This window comes from Panthera uncia (genome assembly GCF_023721935.1).
Source record: "Panthera uncia isolate 11264 chromosome B3 unlocalized genomic scaffold, Puncia_PCG_1.0 HiC_scaffold_1, whole genome shotgun sequence".
NCBI classification, from domain to species: Eukaryota; Metazoa; Chordata; class Mammalia; order Carnivora; family Felidae; genus Panthera; species Panthera uncia.
In genome coordinates, this window is record NW_026057582.1 from 102,472,804 (window position 1) to 102,493,116 (window position 20,313).

A 20,313-nucleotide genomic window follows, 5' to 3' on the forward strand; every position below is an offset into this window, starting at 1 on the left:
GAAAGCTACCACATGCCTGCAGGGTCACAGGGGTTTGGTCACAAGGGTTTGGTCAGGTTGCAGAAGACAGGAGTGAGGGGAGGAGCTTAAGCTCTATTCTTTTTTGGGATTTTGATTGGGAAGGCAGGGCAGGGGAAACGGCTTGGGGCTGCTTAGTTTGAAAATCTTCAGCAGGCTCTGTGCTCTACAGGTGATCCTCAGTTGCCTGGCATCGGGCCATAGGATGATTGAGGCCAGGGATATTGCCTCCAGGAGGGTACTGGCCAGATAGAGGGGATGTGGTTCTAAGCTAAGGTCAGTTTGCATATCAAAGGCGTGCTCCTGGCTGGACTTTGGTATCTCTAAGAATTGGCTAGCCTTCAGAAGGGCAGTGTCTCTCTAGCCAGCAAGGTTTCTTTAAGATGTCAAATGTCAGGATGTACAAAAAATTTAAAAATATGTACCTTTCACTCTATTAGTTGAAAGGTAAGTCTCCTGAGATCCAGCCCATCCCTATCCCATCTAAATCTCCAGATTTGGCAACTCACTGATTTCTGTTTTACGTTTCCAGAAATTTTCAATCTTCCTACAGTCACATGTTTGTGTGTGTTTGCATGCATGTGCGCATAGCGCTTTGTTTTCATATAAATGAAATTGCATTATTTATACTCTTAAACCTTTTTCTTTTAATGTGTCTTACAGATCTTTTTCATGTTGAGCTATACATTCATCTTTTTAATGGCAGCATAATATTCTACTGAATGGAATTCTAGGATAATTAACTTATGATCTTGAAGCACATCTAGGTGGTTTCCAAGTTTTTTGGTTTGCTTCTTAGTTTTGCTTTAACAAAAATATTATTACAATAACTATTTTTATAAAAGTATCTTGGTTTACTTTTGGGGATCTATGTAATTAGTGGAACTTCTGAGCCAATATATACGTACGATTTTTTTTTTTTACATATGGACTTGCCTTCCAGAAAGGTTCTACACTTTGTGACCCTGCCGGTAGTTTGTAAGATGTTTGTTTCCCTACTTCCTTGTCAGCACAGAGCCATATTTTATAGCAAGTATTAGAAACAAACAAAAACTTGAACTTTTCTGTATCTTCCTTATGTGATTTAAGAAAATAGGAGTACTCTACACGATTTGGATTTTGTTGTTGTTTGTTGTCTTTCTTTTTTAATAGATGTTTTATTTTGGAATATTTTCACATCTACAGGAAAAAAGTAGAGGTAATGCAGAAAGTTCTTATATACCCTTCCCAATTGCCCTCATTTTTAGCATCTTCCCAGGGCATCCATGGCACATTTGTCCAAACTAGATTAGCTTTGGTGCATAACTATTAACTACGGACATTATTCAGGTTTCACCAGTTTTTCCACTCATGCCCTTTTATTGTCCCAGGATCCAATCCACGATACCTTGAATGTAGCACGTTTTGATTTTTTATGAAAGCTTTGTTTCCCCCTTAATGTTACAGTGGTGCGGCATCCTTCTCAAATGACCTTTGTGAGAGGAAAAATTCCCTTACATTCGAGTAGTTTTATTTTAAACGTTTACTCTTACATCCTTCCTACTTCTAAAGTAGATTTCAGTAAAATCACGGTACAGTAAAACCAAACAACTACTAATAACAAGATCAAAACTGGTGCCTGGAAGAAAAGAGTGAGCAAACAGAAAATTGATAGGGAAAACTCAGCCAAGACAAATCTTAGCAATTGAGCATGAATCTGGGGTCTGTGCTTCTTATTAGTGAGAGCCAAATGACACAGATACAGGGGATCTTGTGATACTATTCATCTGGAGTTAGGTAACATACAAATTCTTTCAAAGTTTAAAGATAATTTTTTGCCATTATGCAGAATTTAAGGAGTTTTGGGTCAGTGATTCTTGAGCTAAATGATATTCACTAGATAAATATTTATTAAATCACATAACAAATCCACATAATTTTGTTCCCTGCCTTCTGTTTGTAAAGAGTTCCTCCTTGCTTAGTTGCGTCCTATTTACCCCTCTCTGTTCAAGATGGAACTTGGATGGGTTTGGGGTACACGATCCTAGTAGCCATAGGGAGTATTTTCAGTCCTGGGTCTAAGGACATAAGCCTTGCTTAGGACAGGAACTTGTGGTCTCCCTTCTTTCTGTCCCTCTTGCTAGAAGAGTGGAGACTGGACTGTGTGCTGCTTTTGAGCTTTGGAAAGCAGACAAACAGATGGCATCCTCAATCCCATTCCGTAGGTGAAATGGTGCGCCAGGCCCGGGTCCTGGCCCAAGCCACCTCAGACCTTGTCAACGCCATGAGGTCAGATGCAGAAGCTGAAATCGACATGGAGAATTCAAAGAAGCTCCTGGCAGCAGCAAAACTCTTGGCTGATTCCACTGCTCGCATGGTGGAAGCTGCAAAGGTATTATGTTGGATCTGTTCTATTGAAAAATGAACATTATTAAGACTTGGGATTTGGAAGGTGCCCTGAAGATAAAGAATGGCCAGCTGAGTGTGCATTTTTGTTGTTTAAAAGCTATATGGTTTTGTAATGTTTAACCTTGTTCCAGTGGGAAAGGAGAAGGGCATGGGACACAAGAATAACAGTCTTTAAGGGGAGCAGGGCTGACTCAGCTGTAGCCAACACAGTTCCTGCTTAGTGCGCACTGTCTCGCCATTGGGTTATCGCCATCGGCTTATTGCAAATGGTGGTGAATTTCAACTTGAGATCTTGAACAGCAGATTCACTTAGGCCTGTTTTTTGCCCGCAACCTTAGTATTACTTTGCCCTCCATTTGACTTCTCAACTAAACTGTCAAGATTTTACATAGTAGAGTGCTTCCTGCCTCACTGTTCTTCAAATGCCAGTAGCAGTCTTGAATGTTATATAACAGCTTGAATGAAGAGTTAAGAGTCAGCTTTTCTGCTTTTTGACAGTAATGCATTAGCATGATGCTTCTAAGAGCCAGTGATTCTTATCCCAGGGCTCTGTTTCAGAGCCCCCTCCCCCCTTCCCCGCTCTGCCCTGCCCATGAAACATTACAATGGAACGTGTCTCCATTCCACCCCTCCTGATTCACAAGGTCACTGGTGGGACTGTGCAAGCATGTTCCACAAGGGATTCTGATGCCTCCCTCTAGGTGAGAACTGTATTAAATGGATAAGGCTGTATTTTTCTATGTTCCTCTTTTGGTTATTAGGCAACTAGCATACGTTTTTGGTGGAAATGATAGAAAATGCATATAAATATAAATAAAATAAAAAGCATCTTCAGCTTCATACTCTCAGATAACACATTTAATGTGTTTCTATGCATGTAAGATTCATTGAACGTCTCCACATCTTATCCTATCTCCCCAGCCTCCAATAGAATACCTTGTATGTGAATTCTTAATATGTTATGACACACAGTGAATTACGTAGACCTTCCTCGACTGACTCACCCTTGTAGTTCCTGAGGGACTGTGATTTCTTGGAGGTAACACGAATAGGATGAAGAGTAACCCAAGGAGAGGCAGCGTCTGAACTTGCTTCCTCTGTCCCCTGAGCCCTGTTTCAGCTGAGAAGTTAGGCCATTAACCATCCCTTTTAGCCAAAAATATATATGACGGTTTCGTGCAGTGGTTAATTTCTTTATGGTTTTTACAAGTTCTGCCCCTTGTATTTCTAAGTCTAAACATAGCTCTTCTTTTTTTTTTTTTTAATTTTGTTAATGTTTGTTTATTTTTGAGAGAGAGGCAGAGTATGATCGGGGGAGGGGCAGAGAGAGGGGGAGACAGAATCTGAAGCAGGCTCCAGGCTCCAAGCTGTCAGCACAGAGTCCAACACCAGGCTTGAACTTGTGAACCACGAGATAATGACCTGAGCCAAAGTCAGACACTTAACAATCTGAGCCACCCAGGAACCCCTACACATAGCTATTTTAAAGTTTATTTATTTGTGTATTTTGAGAGAGAGAGAGAGAGAAAGCAAGGATGCAAGCACGCAAGCAACTAGGGGAGTGGAGCAGAGGAAGAAAGAGAAAATCCCAAGTAGGCTCCTTGCTCATCGTGGATGCAGAACTTGATCTCAAGACCAGGATCATGATCTAGGCTGAAATCAAGAGTCGGACCCTTAAGTGACTGAGCCACCCAGGTGCCCTTAAACATAGCTATTTTAAGCAAACCTTCATGTTCACAAAAAATGATAGACTGAAAAGAACCTTAGTGTAAAATCTAATCAACCCGTGTTTTACAAAGGAGAAAATTAAAACTCAAAAAGATTTTGCCTACCATCACATACTCAAGATTGAGCCAGGGCCAGTGTGCACATTGGTTTCTAGACACACAACGCTCACCAGACCTTAATGCACCAAGTTACCAGAAATTTGTTTCTTTTAGGTATTTATTTTTAATGATTTATATCAGATGGGACAATGTTAAGTGGTTTCATAAATTCTTGTAGTTAAGTGTGGTGACTTTGTCTTCACGACACTATTTTCATCTGCTGGATTTTGTTCAAAGCTGAAGAACCTGTTATAGTTAGAGCTCCAAGAAATACATTTAATGTGTAGGAAAAAAATACATTTCATAATCAGTAACTAAGATTCCAGACCAAGATTAGTACCGCATATCTAATGTACATTCCTCATGAAAGAGACGTTGCTAAGGAAGGATCCAGATGCCCACTTGAGAGTCAAGTGCAGAAATGGTTTCCTGCTTCTCAAAATACCAAAGGAAGGCTCGCATAGGAGTGGTCTAAACACCTGATGACCAAAAGAATAAAATGATTTTCCTAAACTCGCAAAAGAAGACAAAAGTAGCTGAAACAATCTTTCACATGTCAGATGCAAAAGTAGAGGTTTTTTTAGTTACTGAAACACAAAATCAAGGCTACTTAAAGTGGTTACAGTTTGAAAGAGTGGAAGATTCCCTTTGAAGGATTGCCAGAACACTTCTGTCACAGATGTTAAAACTGTTGCAGCCAGGATGAATCCCTATTCCTTTTATAAATAGTTGAAAACAAATAAACGGGTTCTTGTAAATGGTCAATTTGGCAAGTTGGCCATTTGAAAAATGGAGACATTTGAAAATTGATTTTCAATGATTGGTGAGTTTCTTTCTGTTTCTGTCTCTGCCTTCTGAGCAAATATTAACACCCTAAAGTGTTGATGAAAAGAAACTCATTCATCCCTATACATTTAGAGCTGGTCACAGAACATCCAGACTCAGAAAAATCTTGATTGCTGCTTCTCTTGCAGGTAGGAAAGGAAGGTTGGATGTGCTTTAAGTCTCGGTTGAATTAGTATGCAGTGAAGTTATATCCTCTTCCTACGTTACCTTTAGTCTTTTCCCTACTTCAGAATCCCACCCATCTAAATAAAATCCATTTTGAGGGGCCTGAGTGGCTCAGTCGGTTAAGTGTCTGACTCCCGATCTCAGGTCATGATCTCACTGTTCATGGGATCAAGCCCCACGTTGGGCGCAATGCTGAGCACTGGACCTGCTTGGGAGTCTCTCTCCCTCTGTCTCTCTGCCCCTCCTTCCTTCAAAATAAATAAACTTTAAAAATAAATAAATAAAATCCATTTGCATTTCTCAGACACTTGAACCTACAGCAACACAGGGTGGCCATGGGCTGTGCATGGTGCCTTTCTCTTGCCCTGCCATGATCAGGGGCATGGGATATCTCTCATTACTTAAGTATAGTTGAGTACCATTTCTCCTTTGCTATACTTTCCAACTCAGTCTTTCTAGGCATGGTCTTTCCTGAACAACATTTCCTTATAGTATTGGGGATGGCATTCCCAGTCCCCCTGCTCCCTCTACCCCTTCCCCTGTGTCTATACTATATTCTCAGCCTGTTCACATAAACCCAGTGCCACAAGACAGGAAAATCTTTCCATAGTGACAAGCGTCTGTCCTGCCAGTTAATATAAAATTCTCCCCGAGAGATCGGGGCATGGGGGAGATTTATGTTAACACCTTTTAAACCATGGATAGCTGACCACAAGTCAATTTACGTGGATGGCCAAGGCTATGATCTCAAGTGCTTAATTTTTACCATTGGATTTCTACTGTTAACTGGTACAGCTTTGAAACATCCCCAGTAGATTTTTTGTCGTTAGGAGATAAACATCTTTATTGTAAAGATACTGCTCGAAGCATTTGCTTTCTCTTCCAGATCTTTTGTGTTACCAGGAAAAAGTTAAATTGAAGGCATGAGTTCAGCATCTGTGGCGTGCTGTCCTCTGGACCTCTCAGAATCTCTGTTTTCTCCTTCTCAGGGGGCTGCAGCCAATCCTGAGAATGAAGACCAGCAGCAGAGACTGAGAGAAGCTGCGGAAGGTCTCCGTGTGGCAACCAACGCCGCTGCCCAGAATGCTATCAAGAAAAAAATTGTCAACAGATTGGAGGTGGGTAAAGAGGCTGGTTTCGTAGAATGTCTATTTTAGATTGCCAAGAGTTATTTGAAAGAATAACATGGGGCGCCTGGGTGGCTCAGTCAGTTGAGCATCTGACTCCATAGTGGGTCATCATCTCACAGTTTGTGAGTTCGAGCCCTGCGTAGGGCTCTGTGCTGACAGCTCGGAGCCTGTAGCCTGCTTCGGGTTCTGTGTCTCCCTGTCTCTCTGCCCCTCCCCAGCTTGCTCACGCTCTCTCGCTCTCTCTCTCTCTCTCAAAAATGAACATTTAAAAAAATTTTTAAAGAAAGAGTAACCAAATTAATAAGGCATTGCCCATATAAAGGAGGCTAAATCAAGATTAACGATCTAGTTTATTGGTTAAGGGACTTAGAAACAATGTGAAATGTTGGTTTAGGCACCTGGTACATTTAGGTTCAATGGCACACTAACAGTATATTCGAAAAACAACTTCAGCTCATGTTCTCAGTAAGCAAAGCCTTTTCTGAGTTGAGAATTTTTTTTTTTTTAATGTTTATTTATTTTTTGAGAGAGAGACAGAGCATGAGCCAGGGAGGGGCAGAGGGAGAGAAGGAGACACAGACTCCAAAGCAGGCTCCAGGCTCTGAGCTGTCATCACAGAGCCCAACGTGGGGCTCAAACTCACAAACGGTGAGATCAAGACCTGAGCTGAAGCTGGATGCTTAACTGACTGAGCCAACCAGGGGCCCCTGCATTTAGCATTCTTGAATAGATTTCAATTTTTTTTTTGCAGCAGGAAATAGGAACTTTTTTCCCCTGGCGTTAAGGGTTGCCCATGTTCAGAAAGGACCTTTAGGTAAAAATTCCATACATATTTTGTCAGAGACAGTGACTCTTTCAGGACTTCCAGTAGAAAATAGAACCTTGGAAAGAGTGAAGAATGGGGATCCAGCTTCGGTGGAGAGGTGTGGATGGAGTAATAAGAAATATTTTGTCATTTTCAGAACATCTGTTTGGTGGGGGAGGTGAGGGGGGGTAGGAAATAGCACTAGGTGCAAACTCTGTAAGAAAACAAGTTTCTCTTACAAAGGCATACAGGAGACTCTTACACCAAAATTTGGGAGGTTGGAGGCCAAGAACCTGCCTGTCTGAGGAATCCCTCCGTATGGTCTGGTGGATCCAGAAACAAAATCAGTCTCCTTCCAGGGGGATGGGAGCGAGCAAACCCACTTAAGTACTCTGGTGGGGAAGCCCAGGCCTTTCTGAAGGAAGGCTTCACATGGGTGGCAAGAGGAAAACCATGAGCACACCAGCGTTTCTGCTGCTTGTGGGGAAGAAAATGTTTCCCCCAAAACATTTAGACTGGATGCCACTTATCAGTGCCATCGTGGTCATGGAATTAATGGTCCCTTCTCTTTCTGAGAAAGACAAATGAACACCGGAACTTGAGCTATCAAGTGTGACTGTCTTTCTCTCTGGTCCCAGGGAACGTAAACCAATGGAGATAACAGGGCAATTGTTAGACGAGGCTCGTCAGTGGCATTCAGGAGGCAGAGTCTGGGCCTGGAGTCCTCTTTCTTCCACGCGTGCAGCTGTTCTGTGCCAGCCTCTTAATGGTAGGGCAGATATAAATGTGCGTGTGTGTGCGATGGCCCTGGCTCACCTACTGTCGCTCTGTCCTCCAGGTGGCAGCTAAGCAGGCCGCAGCCGCCGCCACACAGACCATCGCCGCCTCCCAGAACGCGGCCGTGTCCAACAAGAACCCCGCCGCCCAGCAACAGCTGGTTCAGAGCTGCAAGGTGAGGTTGCAGCCGCCCGAGCACCAGATCTGCTGGAGACCCCCCTGATAGCATTACAAGGCCAAGCGCCCAGATAATTCAGTTAAGACTAATCATCTGGGCCCCTAATGCAGTTTGCTCCAGCCCCTGTGTTCCAGGTACACACACATGCACACACACACACACACACACACACACATACATGCACACACACATCTGGTTTTTGTCTCATAAGTGGATGCCCTCTGGAAGGAGAGTATGATGCTTTTTCCAGCATTGTCTTTCCTTTGCCTAGATTTTCTTTCTTTTCAAGAGACCGAATCAAGGAGGATCAATGGCCAGGTCATTTTAGGGCTCTGCAATAGTAATGAAGCATTGAATTTCCAGAGTGCCTCTTTCCCCATGAGAGGTGGGCCTTCAGCTTCAGTGCTTGCTGGGAGGAGAGTTGATTTCCTGCTTTGCACTGATGGCACCCTAAGGATTGATGTTACCCTGTCTGGCCTCAGTGATGATGTGCTTCGGGGCTTTCTGTTGTTGCATGTTTTTTTCTGAGACCCAGGCCTTGATGGCATGTTGACTCCAACGTACTGCAAAGGGTACAGTGAATACCTTTGTTGCCACTTCTGAGGGCCCACGGGGTCTGCTCTCCCAGGAGTCCCCTGAAAGGTGCCAGACATGACTTGGGATTGCGTAGCTATTGCCCTTGTGTTGGCAGTGTGCCTGACCGGAGTCTCCCAAAGGTCTTTGTGGTGAGCAGCGGGGGCTGGGTGGGCAGGTGTACTTGTGTTTAGGTTCTGAGAGTTGACTGCGCTCTGTCTGCTTTTTCACATCTCCTCTGTGAAACGGTTCACATGTGAGTGGTGTCGCCATTTCCACCTCAGAAATGGCTTTGCTTCTGAGAACTACCCAGAGCCCTCCACATCCTGAGTCTAGGTTCTCTGAGGCCAGCCCCTCACCAAGAAGCGAATGTACTCTGGCAGAGAAGTCTCAGCACTGGAGTAAGGCCCTGTCCTCGGGACTGTATGCAGAAAGACGGGGTTTTTCTGTGAGCCAGGCCCCCACAGAGGAGGAGAGGGTGTTTTCTGTTAGAGCCTCAATTCAGCCGCCAGCGTGGGTGAGAAAACCCTTCTTCACGAGCACTTATTCCTCATGTCCAGGAAAATACTACAGGATGAAACACCCCCCACCCCTTTTTGCAGAAACTGAAGATACTCAGTGTCTGTCTATCACTGTCAGGAAGGAAATCACTGTTTAGCAGCTTGCAGTGCAGAGGGGAGAGTGGACCAGACTACGGGAGCCAGCCATCCTCAAGAGGATCTGAGGAAAATCTCTGGGAAATATTTGTTTTAACTTTTGCTGGAATGGGTTCAAAAAAAAAAAAAAAATAGGTCACCAGACTGGGGTACACTTGGGACCTTCTTCAGCAGTAGTGGCCACTGTGTGCTATGACCTTTGAGGACCTGGTCAGTCAGATGAGGAGTGCTCACTGAGGAGAAAACCCAGAAAAGGTAGTAGGCTGGTCTCCTAGGGCATTGTGGGAAATTGTTTCTCGAAGTGGTCTCACCTCAGAAACGGCTGCTTCTTCCTCCACCCTGGGCATTGGGGTTTCCAGTTTGAGAAATGAGAGGGCTACTTAATCAAAGAAGACCCATGGTGGCAATGAAAGGTGACGGACAGAATGCATCCCTGCTAAGTGAGGAATCAAAGCACTGACCTATGCTGGCACTTGAGTAGTTCTCTGAGTTTCTTCTCGTTGGGCATTGTGACTTGGGTTTCTCTGCCTGTGAATTGTAGAGACTTTTTGATCCTTGGCTGTTAAGCTTTATAAGTGGTCATTAGCCACATTGGTATTAGTTGCAAGTGGGCAAATGCTTTTAAGACCACCTTAGAGAGATTTGTACCGTGCCTAAATGTATGAGGAGCTGAGGGTCGAGCGTGTGTGGGAAACAGCTACCCAGAGGCACTGGGTTAGGATTCATTGTTGGTAAGGACCCAGCTAGCTTAAAAGTGCTAGGTAAATCCAAGGCTTGTGATAAGCATTGCTCACATGGGATAGCGCATCCCCCAAAACATCCATCACTGGTGTCATTTTCCACCCTTTTTTGGTAATTCGCTGTGCCAAGTGTGCTCTATTTTAATTTTCCTTGCTTCCTATAGGCAGTGGCTGATCACATCCCTCAGCTGGTCCAGGGAGTGAGAGGAAGCCAAGCCCAAGCTGAAGACCTTAGCGCCCAGCTGGCTCTCATCATCTCCAGCCAGAACTTCCTCCAGGTAACAGGAGCATTCGCCTTGGTCACACCCAGAGTCCCCCATGGAGGTAGGAGGTGCCCTTAATCCTTAAGGAGAAGAATTACCCAGTGTCACAGCCACAGAGAAGTTTTTGCAGTAAGCAGACCTTGGAAGGCCTTCCCTTTGAATTTCCATTTTCAGGAGAGGTGGATTTAGCTTGGCAAAGCAAAATGCTAATATGCAGGGAAATTGCCCTGGGAGATAGCCCATAATCCGTTTTTCTTGGGAGGCTCATCTTTATTTCTCCTCTGTGAGGGAAAACATGTAATAAGTTGCAAGTGTTGTGAACAGCCTGGTACTACATATAGCTCGAAGTTTGCCGGTTTCCAGAGAGTCTAATGCTATTATCCATGTACAAGGAAAAAAGAAGTGTTGAGTGCATCTTCTCTGAAGTTGTGATCTTTTCGTATGCCGATTGTACAATTAGTTAAGTGTTGGCAGTCTTTGTGGGCTAAGGGGTAGATTCATTTTAAAGAAAACAAAATGAGAAAAGTGGTGGGAACACTCCCTCTTTACCTACTTCTTGTCTTCAAATCCCTCAGCACTTCTGTCTGCTTGTATCTCTTGAACAGTTCCAGTGATCAGGCGATGTTCTTCCCTGTCCCTTTCTAGTTGAACCTGTCACTACAGGACCCAGTGATACATTTGTTGGGTTAATTTTTCAAGTGTCATGACTCCAACATGCAGAGACAGAACATGAAAGTTTTAATGTTATTTCCTCACGTTATACCTACATGCAGACATACGTATTTTATGTATACATTTTTTAATTGGGATTTATTGTGTATAGACTCTGATTTTTATGTTAACATTTATATTATGAGCATTTAACATACAGCTATGGCTCTCCTTTGTTTAGCTATTTTATCACCCCTAGGCATACAGGTTGTTTTCAATTATTTGCCATCATAAACAACCGATGATAGGATAAAGGTCTTTATCTGCGCTCTACCTTTGTACCCATGTTGAATTATTTCCTAAGGATAAATTCCTAGAAATAGGATTGCCAATGGCTTATGTTTATCTTTGGGACATTGAGAATTGTGACTTGGACAGGTGTTTACCTTTTCATTCAGATGGTTGGAGGGCCTGGAGCCAGTTGTATTGTCCCCACTGCGGGAAGGCTTCTAGGGTAGTATGATAGAGCCATGTAGACATGTTTCAGGGTCCACTCTATTGCCGCTCTTAGATTTCCTTTTTCTTTTGTTCTTTGAATTTTGCTATCATAGACACATCACATAGTTACAAAAATAAGGCAGAGTTAGAAATAAGTAGAAATGGGGGCAGCTAGGTGGCTCTGTTGGTTAAGTGTCTGACTTCTGCTCAGGTCATGATCTTGCCATCTGTGAGTTCGAGCCCTGTGTCAGGCTCTGTGCTGACAGCTCAGAGCCTGGAGCCTGTTTCAGATTCTATGTCTCCCTCTCTCTGTGCCCCTACTCTGCTCGCACTCTGTCTGTTTCCCTCTCTCTCTCAGAAATAAGTAAACATTAAAAATTAAAAAAAAAAAAGAAAGAAAGAAAGAAGTAGAAATAGAATTGACCAGAAAGTTGCTACATTTTCAAGTTCATTCACACGTGTTGTAAAATTGTCCTTCTGGAAGGCTGAATGCATCTAAATTTCCATGTAGCAGTACGTGGAGCACATTTTCCAATACATCTTTTCCAAGTTGGGAATTCAAGCATTTAAAAAATATTTCATTGACAATTTCTCAGTGAAGTTCTTACCGTCTGATTTTTGCATTTCCTTGATAGTCACAATGCTAAATATTTCATGTTTCAGTTGTTGTTATTATGTGAAGTTATCTACTCACATCTCAGGCTGGTTTTTTTTTTAAAGTTTTTTTTTTTTTTTTAACATGTATTTTTGAAAGACAGCACAAGCAGGGAAGGGACAGGGAGAGAGGGTGACACAGGATTTGAAGCAGGCTCCAGGCTCTGAGCTGTCAGCACAGAGCCTGTCGCAGGGCTTGAACTCACAAACTGTGAGATCATGACTGAGCTGAAGTTGGACACTTAACTGACTGAGCCCCCCAGACACCCCACAGGCTGTTTTTTTTAATGAATTCTCGTGAGTTATTTAAATATTAAAAGTATTAACTTCTGCCATTAATGTTTATTTTCTGACACTTAAATTGTTTCAGCTTTACTAAGAGAAATTTTTATAACATCTATATTAAAACCCCTAAAAGTGTATATATTCTTCGGTCCAGAGATTGTACTTTTAAAGTTCTATACAAAGAAAATAATGAATGTGTGAAAAATTTTAGCTACAAAGCCGTTTATCATACCCTGGAAAAAATGGACACATGCCCAACAACACAGGATTGAGAAATATTAATAGATGCATACATTGAAATACTATACAGCTATTAAAAATATAGAATATGTGAAACAAAAAATTTGAAAAATAGAATAAAGAGGATGATCTTATTTTTGAAGATATATATGCATGCACATAGACATCCATGCATAGTGAAATTATATTCTAGGTAGTGAGATGTGATGTGACAGGTCATTTTGTTTTATTTTGTCTGCCCATATCTTTTAAAGTAGTCTGTTAGGTATATTTCAGACACAGATTAAAGAGCTATTCTAAGAAACACAAAGAAATGTATTTAATAAACTCTGCAATCTGTTTTAATGGGAATTTCAAGCCAGTATCCTAATTTTGCCCCCTCTCAATGACACATACTTTTTTCTTTCTTCCTTTCTTTTTCTTCCTTCCTTCCTTTCTTTTTCTTTCTTTCTTTCTCTCTTTCTTTCTTTCTTTCTTTCTTTCTTTCTTTCTTTCTTTCTCTTTTCTTCTCTTTCTTTCCTTCTTTCCTTCTTTCTTTTTCTTTCTTTGTTTTCTTTCTTTTTCTTTCTTTTTTTCTTTGTTTTTCTCTTTTTCTTTCTTTTCCTTGTTTTCTTTCTTTCTCTTTTCTTTCCTTCTCTTTTCTTTCTCTTTCTCTTTTTCTTTCTTTTCTTTCTTTTTTTTTTTCTTTAACATTCTTAGAATGTCCTGACCCTAGAATTGGGGTGGCAATTTTCCGGGATAGTCTAGATGATTTTACTCTTCCTTGTCATAGAGGAAAGTAAGTTCTGGCTTTGTTGTTTGGTGTGTGCTCTCGGACTCTTGCTGCTCAGGTGTCGTCTTACTTTCTGCTCCTCCCTTTACAGCCTGGAAGCAAGATGGTGGCCTCCGCCAAAGCCGCGGTGCCCACTGTGAGCGACCAGGCTGCAGCCATGCAGCTGAGCCAATGTGCCAAGAACCTTGCCACCAGCTTGGCAGAGCTACGTACCGCCTCGCAGAAGGCAAGTGGACCCTGTCCCAGCAGTTAGCTCATTGGGAATGGAGCTTTAGATGCCTTACTTCTGGGTGTGACCTGTGGATGACCCAGGACCTGAACACGGCTGGGCATGTTTCCTGGCAGAGGCGTCCGTTCCATTTGCTTGATGGGGATTCGCTTTTACGGTTTTTAGCTACTGTCGCCTAGACTTAGTTTATCACTTTCCAATTACACATGACTTGCGTTAAACTATTGTAGGTTACATGCTCCCCGCTCCCATGCCCTGGGACAAGCAATGGTCCATGTTTCACAACCTTAAGGGAGACAGGGAGTCATCAGTTTCTTGGTGCCAGGTAAATTCTAGGCCACAATAAGTGATTGCGTCTTGCAGGTATTATTTTGTGAACTTCAACTATTCAGGCAGCAAAATTACTCCAGGGAGCAGGGCAGGGGGGTCATTTATAGTATCTTTTTTGCCCTGAAATCTTTTTACACCTTACATGGAAGCATTCACCTTAACAAGGTCCTCAACAGAACAGAGTAAGGGATTAGTAAGTTTCTGTCTCTAGGACTTACTTACCGATAGACCTCAGTACTGTACTGTTTGATGTGTTATTAGCATGAAATTCTGGCATGAAGTCATTTTTCCTCACTGTAGCAATCCCTTTATAGAAACAAGAGGCCTCATACATGAGAAAGGGAAGAAGGTTAGAAGCTGATTTGAATTCTTGATATGAACAGTGTGCCTTATCACCAAAGAAAAATTTCCAGAGCTTTAGGATAATACTCAGTTAAAAAAAAAAAAAAAAAAAAAAATCTTGAGCTGTGTTTCTCAACCAGAGGTCCAAGGACCATCTGTGCTGAAGTCACCTGGGAGCATTCAGAATGCATGTTCCTGGGCCTCACCTGTGAGCAACTGAATAAGAGTGCCTGGACATAGAGCCTGAATTTGTACATTTTACAAGTTTCTTCAGTGAGCCTTAGAGTCATCCATACCTCAACTGCTCTGGAGCAATGAGCCTCAAAGTGGGGCTCAAGCGAGACTGTCCACTGGGGAGGAAGATACTGAGAGCTTTTAAATACGTTGTTTTATATAGTGTAAGGGTTAGGAGTATAGGCTCTGGAATCAAACTACCTGCATTCAAATTCTGGCCTTGCCATCAACTAATTTTTGGTGACCTCAGCAAGTTAATTAGCCCCTCTGTGCCTCAGTTTCCCCACCTTGTAATACTGGCACATAGCAATCAATCAGTGACTGTTTACTGCTGTTGTTGGCACTATTATCTAAAAAAAAAAGAAAAGAAAAAGAAATTAAGATTTACCAGTATTTGACATACTGAGCAATAATTATACACATATAATTTATTAACGTGGGCGGGGGGGGGCTTGATCAAAGTATTTGAAGACCAATATTTTAAACAATCAAGAGAATGAAATAGTTTTCTTAAAACAATTACTAAGGTAAAAAAATCTTTAGTGATCTTCACTATGGAAAAGTAATGGTTTATAGTCTAGAAATTTGTAGAGATTCAATAAGGTGGAAAAAGCCTTGTCCCGATAGTCCTGGGTTCATTCACTCATTCCTTCTTCATTCACTTACCACATGCTTCTCAAGTCTCTTTGTGGTCACGTACTGTGCGTGGTGCTCTGTCTCTAGAACCCGGACACAGTGAAGAAGGATCCTCTTAGTTTGAGCAGCAAATGCATTTCATATCAAAATAGCTTCCAGGAGACTTTAAGTATATCCACTTATGAAGCATACATAATTGATTATTTCGGGACGTTAGGACTGTGGTCCTGAGTGAGGCTGGAAGTGCTATCAGGAAACGCTTACTCCACTTGCTTCCTGTTGCCAGTGTTGGAGAATCACTGGGTACATCCAGAAAGGCATTTTGTACATTGCAAAGTACTAGGGACACTTTTCCTCGGCAGCCTTGGTACACGTATTCCCAACTCTGTTGACAGGCCCATGAAGCCTGTGGTCCGATGGAAATTGACTCAGCTCTGAGCACCGTGCAGACACTTAAGAATGAACTGCAGGATGCCAAGATGGCTGCTGTGGAGAGTCAACTGAAACCCCTTCCAGGGGAAACGGTAAGGAAATGCTGGAGCCCCCTGGGGGTGGGACTCTGCCTTATGGTATGATCATGGTGAGGCATTTTTAGAAGCTGGAGTTGGTGTGCTTGAATTTCTGACATTTTGAAGGCAAAGCCTTAAAATAGCCCCATATTTAAGCACTGGGTTGAGTAAAAGATGGCCCTGAAGGGGCCTCTGGTAATGGTTGTGTGGCTTGGGGTTTGGCTGAGGATGAACAAGTGTCTGTTAATGATCATTACTCTTTTCGTAAACAAGACACATCCTAGTGTTTTAGTCCCATGTTGTGAACCCACAGCATTTTTTAAGAAGAATGTCCATTGCAGCTAGAGGAGCTAGTTTTAAAATTTAGGAGTTCTAGGGGTGCCTGGGCCGGTCAGTTAAGGGTCCTGACTCTTAGCTCAGCTCAGGTTATGATCTCAGGTTTTGTGAGTTGTGCCCCACATCAGGCTCTTTGCTGACAGCTTAGAGCCTGCTTGGGGTTCTTTCCTCTGTCCCTCACTTGCTCACACTCATTTGCACTGTCTCTCTCAAAATAAATAAACATTTATAAACTAAATTTTAAAAAAGTAGGAGTTCTAGCATCTAGCTCCAGCTTATATCCTCTACTAGCTCTAGGTAAGTCTTGGATCTCCTCTGTGTCTCAGATATTTTATCTATGAAATGGATGGCAATGATGTCATTAAGGCTGACACAGAAAATACTTTCAATAGTCATTTGAAAAAACATTTCGTTAGTGCAAGTCACCAGGATGGACAATGACAAAGAACTTTAATACAGTACAGTCACAGCAGTCGGTGGAATGATGGCAACAGAGATCTAATTTGATGATGTTATGGTACCTCCTGAGGCCTGTCAGGGTTTTCTTGGCTAAGATTTTTACCAGGTCTTCTCGTTTGTACGTGCCTCCTTTTCCACATTACTGAACATTGCTAATAAATACCACCATTTATTAAGTACCTCATAGGCGCTGTATACACACAAAATCAATCTAGTTGTAACCTTAATGAGCGAGTTCTGTTAATCCCGTCTTACAGCTGAGAAACCAGAGATGTGGAGGTGGGTTGTCACTATTCTGTGTGGTATCTATCAGCTAGTGGTAGAACCAGGGTTTGAATGCAGACCTATAGGACTCAAAAACCCACGCTTTTGATCGCTCATGTTGAGAGCTTCTACTCTTGACTACTGCTGCTCTTTGGGTGAACTGAAAACTTGTGGAATAGAAGGAGACTTAAAAAGCACCAAATTCACCATGCAACAATGCCTGGTACCTACGAAGCCCTCAGAAAATATGTGTGAAATCAAGCTACTGCGAAGTAGTAAAGACGAGGAAACTCAGGCTCAGAGAAGTTAAGTCACCTAAGGTCGCCTAGCTAATGATGAAGTCAGGACTGGCTGTAGGGCCAGCAGCTTTGTAATGTGGTCCGCATGACCCTTTACAAACGCTTGCTCCAGGGAGCCCAAGAGAAGCTGACATGACAGGAATCCTGCCTTTTATGTAAATCAACTGGTCAGTTAGAATGCAACAAACACGATGTAATTTTTAAGAAAATTGTTTGCCCCAAAGGAATGTGTGTGCAGCATTATAACACATTGTTGGCTACAATAGACCAGGCTCTTTTTTATTTGAAGGCACTGCCTCTCGGGAAGCATGTTGTGGAATTAAAAAATGCACATGCTCTCTGATGCCTTTCTGCACTCTTGCGGTGTGCCTGGAGGTTCTGTTCCAAAATGTTGTCCTCATCTAGTAATCAAATAATTATCTATACCCTGGACCTTCAATAATTTTGTTCTTTGAATTATTTATTCATTTTACAAAGCAACATGATGTGCTATTCACGGGAAGCAAGCACTTCGCCCATTTTCATAATCTCATTTACCACGGCAAACCTCTCTTTCTATTGCATTTCCTTCTGGTTAGCACTCCTCAAAGTATAAAGATTGAAATTAACAACGTTAATGGTCCCACACACCAGGAAGGTGGTACCACTGGATGACTGCCTACTTCCTGCCAAGGCATAATTAATTCTCGCTAAGGATTTGTTGCAGACTTTCTAAATTAGCTTCTAAAGGCATAATGCTAATAGCTACCATTTGTTGAGTACCTACATTGATTCTGAGAACTTTCTGAGCTTAGGCATTAGGATCTCCTTAGGAAACCAAGGCATGGCGAGGTTCAGTTACCTGCCCAATCTCTCACAGTTAGCATGTGGGGGAAGAAAGTAGAGGGCAGGAGCATGAACCCAAATTTGTTCTGAAACATGGGCTTTTTCCCCTCTTTGACCCTACTCAGCATTACTGGTATTAGGGGGGGAAAAGCTAAGGCCCACGTTTGATGTGCATTGTTTTTATGCTAAGACTTCAGTGTATGTTTCTTTTCTTCTAAGCTGTCTTCCCCTTTGGATATTCTTATAGCTGGAAAAATGTGCTCAAGACCTGGGAAGTACATCCAAGGCAGTGGGCTCCTCCATGGCTCAGCTCCTAACCTGTGCTGCGCAAGGCAATGAGCACTACACAGGTGAGACTCACTCTTTTTGTAATTCCCTGTGGCCAGGTGCAGGCTCCTGGGTGTGGGCTGAGGGGTTCAGCAGCTGGTGTTCATAGACTTGACCATGAACCTGACTTTGTTTTTCAACAGCGATTTACAGATTTTTCAAGCACTTTCCATTTGCTTGTTACTAGGCGTCATACTGTTAATAGGCTTCATATAAGACGAATCCAATATGATCACTCCAAACTATTTGTGGATCACCCCTACTAGCCTATAAGCAAACAGTAATTATAAACTTCTGGAACTATCTATGTGGGACTCTTGAAATCCCAGTAAAGTAAAGGAATAAAAAAAAAAGAGGAAAAGAAGATGACAATAAGATTTCAGTGAAATTTTCAAACATGGAAGGAGGCAGATGAGTGGTAGCAGACAGAGCCAGTGAACTAAAGGCCTCCCAGGATAGGGCAGCCAACAAGAAACAAGCTGATTTGTACTGCAAAACCCTGGGAAGGTTTGGTTATTGGAGGCACCAGTTACCCCCAAAGGCAGGAGACACCCTTAAACAGGAGTCTGTATAAGAAACAGATTGTGTAATTATCAGCTCTAGGAAAAACACCAGGATATAAGGAAACATCTCCCTAGTAGGAAAAAGACCTAATAGGAAGTCTATAGCTACCTCAAATGGAAACATCAAGAAGTTTCATTATAAGCCCATTATTGGAAAGAGAAAATGTGTCAGAAAAAAGCTCAAAGAGCTGAAGTGGTTCTAGGAGAGGAATGGGGAACTCTGGGATGGGGAGGAGTAGTTATAAATAGTTGGTTTTGTTACACGGTAGTACTGCTTGCCTTTGGAACACACACACACACACACACACACACACACACACACACACACACTGTTAGTGAGGTATAACATACATCTAGAAGAGAGCGTTAAGTCCTAAATGTAGACCTTCATGAGTTATCACAAATGGAACGCACCCAAAACATCACCACCATGCTCAAGTAATGGGACATTTTCAACACCCACATGTGCCTTCTGCTCCCTGCCCCTCATTATATTCCCTCCTGTCTCCCAGAGGTAAACACCCATGACTTGTAACAGCATTAGTTGATTTGCTTATTTGTAACTATGAAGGAAATCATGCAGATGTGTCCTTGTGTCTTCACTGTCTTTTCAGGCATTACGTTGTGAGATTCATGTGATGTAGGCAGCAGTTCTTACATTTCTGTTGCTTCCTGTAATATTTAATGGATGACCATACCTATTTGAGACTTGATCCCTTTGATGGGTAAAGCTGTAGACAGTTCTAGGACATGCTGTTTAGTGGGCATAAATAAGCATTTTCTTAATAGATACCTAGAAATGGAATTGCTGAGTGCCAGGCTGTGCTTGGCTCTAGCTCCCTTCCTTCGGGCGGTGGTGTATGAAAGTTCCAGCTGTCCACATCCTTGTCTCCACTTTCTGTTGTCAGCCATTGTCATTCTGCTGAGTGGGTGTAGTATCCTATTATGGTTCTGATTTTTATTTCCCTGAAAAGCAGTGCAATTGAGGATTTTTTCATATACTAGTTGGCCATCTGGATATCTTGTGAAGTGCCTGTTCATGTCTTTTGCTCTTTTAAAAAAAAAAAAAAAAACCTTGAGGGGCACCTTGGTGGCTGAGTCCGTTAAGCATCCGACATTGGCTCAGGTCACGATCTCATGGTTCCTGAGTTCCAGCCCCGCGTCAGACTCTGTGCTGACAGCTCAGAGCCTGGAGCCTGCTTCGGATTCTGTGTCTCCCTCTCTCTCTCCCCTCCCTGGCTCATTTTCTCTCCCTCTCCCTCCCTCCCTTTCTCTCTCTCTCTCTCAAAAATAACTCAAAGTTGCATTTTTCATGTTTGTTTATCTTTGTATTTGTTGTAGGAAGTCCTTTTCATTTCCATGTATCTTTTATCTTGGAGCTTACCTTTCACTCTCAATGTTGTTCCTTGGTGAATAGGTTTTTTTACAATTTTAATGTAGTTCAATTTACAACTCTTTCCCTTAAGGTTAGTAACTGTGTCCTTTGCAAAAATTT

General features: G+C 42.4%; 1 protein-coding gene across 1 annotated transcript in view; it reads left to right on the top strand.

Annotated features, from left to right (window-relative positions):
- The window catches only part of TLN2 (talin 2), a 438,163-nt gene that overhangs the window by 293,402 nt on the left and 124,448 nt on the right, over positions 1-20,313 (top strand). Inside the window, exons 22-28 of the mRNA XM_049613732.1 lie at positions 2,223-2,389; positions 6,233-6,361; positions 8,017-8,130; positions 10,267-10,380; positions 13,557-13,691; positions 15,632-15,760; positions 18,176-18,278. Coding sequence (XP_049469689.1) covers positions 2,223-2,389; positions 6,233-6,361; positions 8,017-8,130; positions 10,267-10,380; positions 13,557-13,691; positions 15,632-15,760; positions 18,176-18,278 — 891 coding nt within the window. The remainder of the gene's footprint in view (positions 1-2,222; positions 2,390-6,232; positions 6,362-8,016; positions 8,131-10,266; positions 10,381-13,556; positions 13,692-15,631; positions 15,761-18,175; positions 18,279-20,313) is intronic.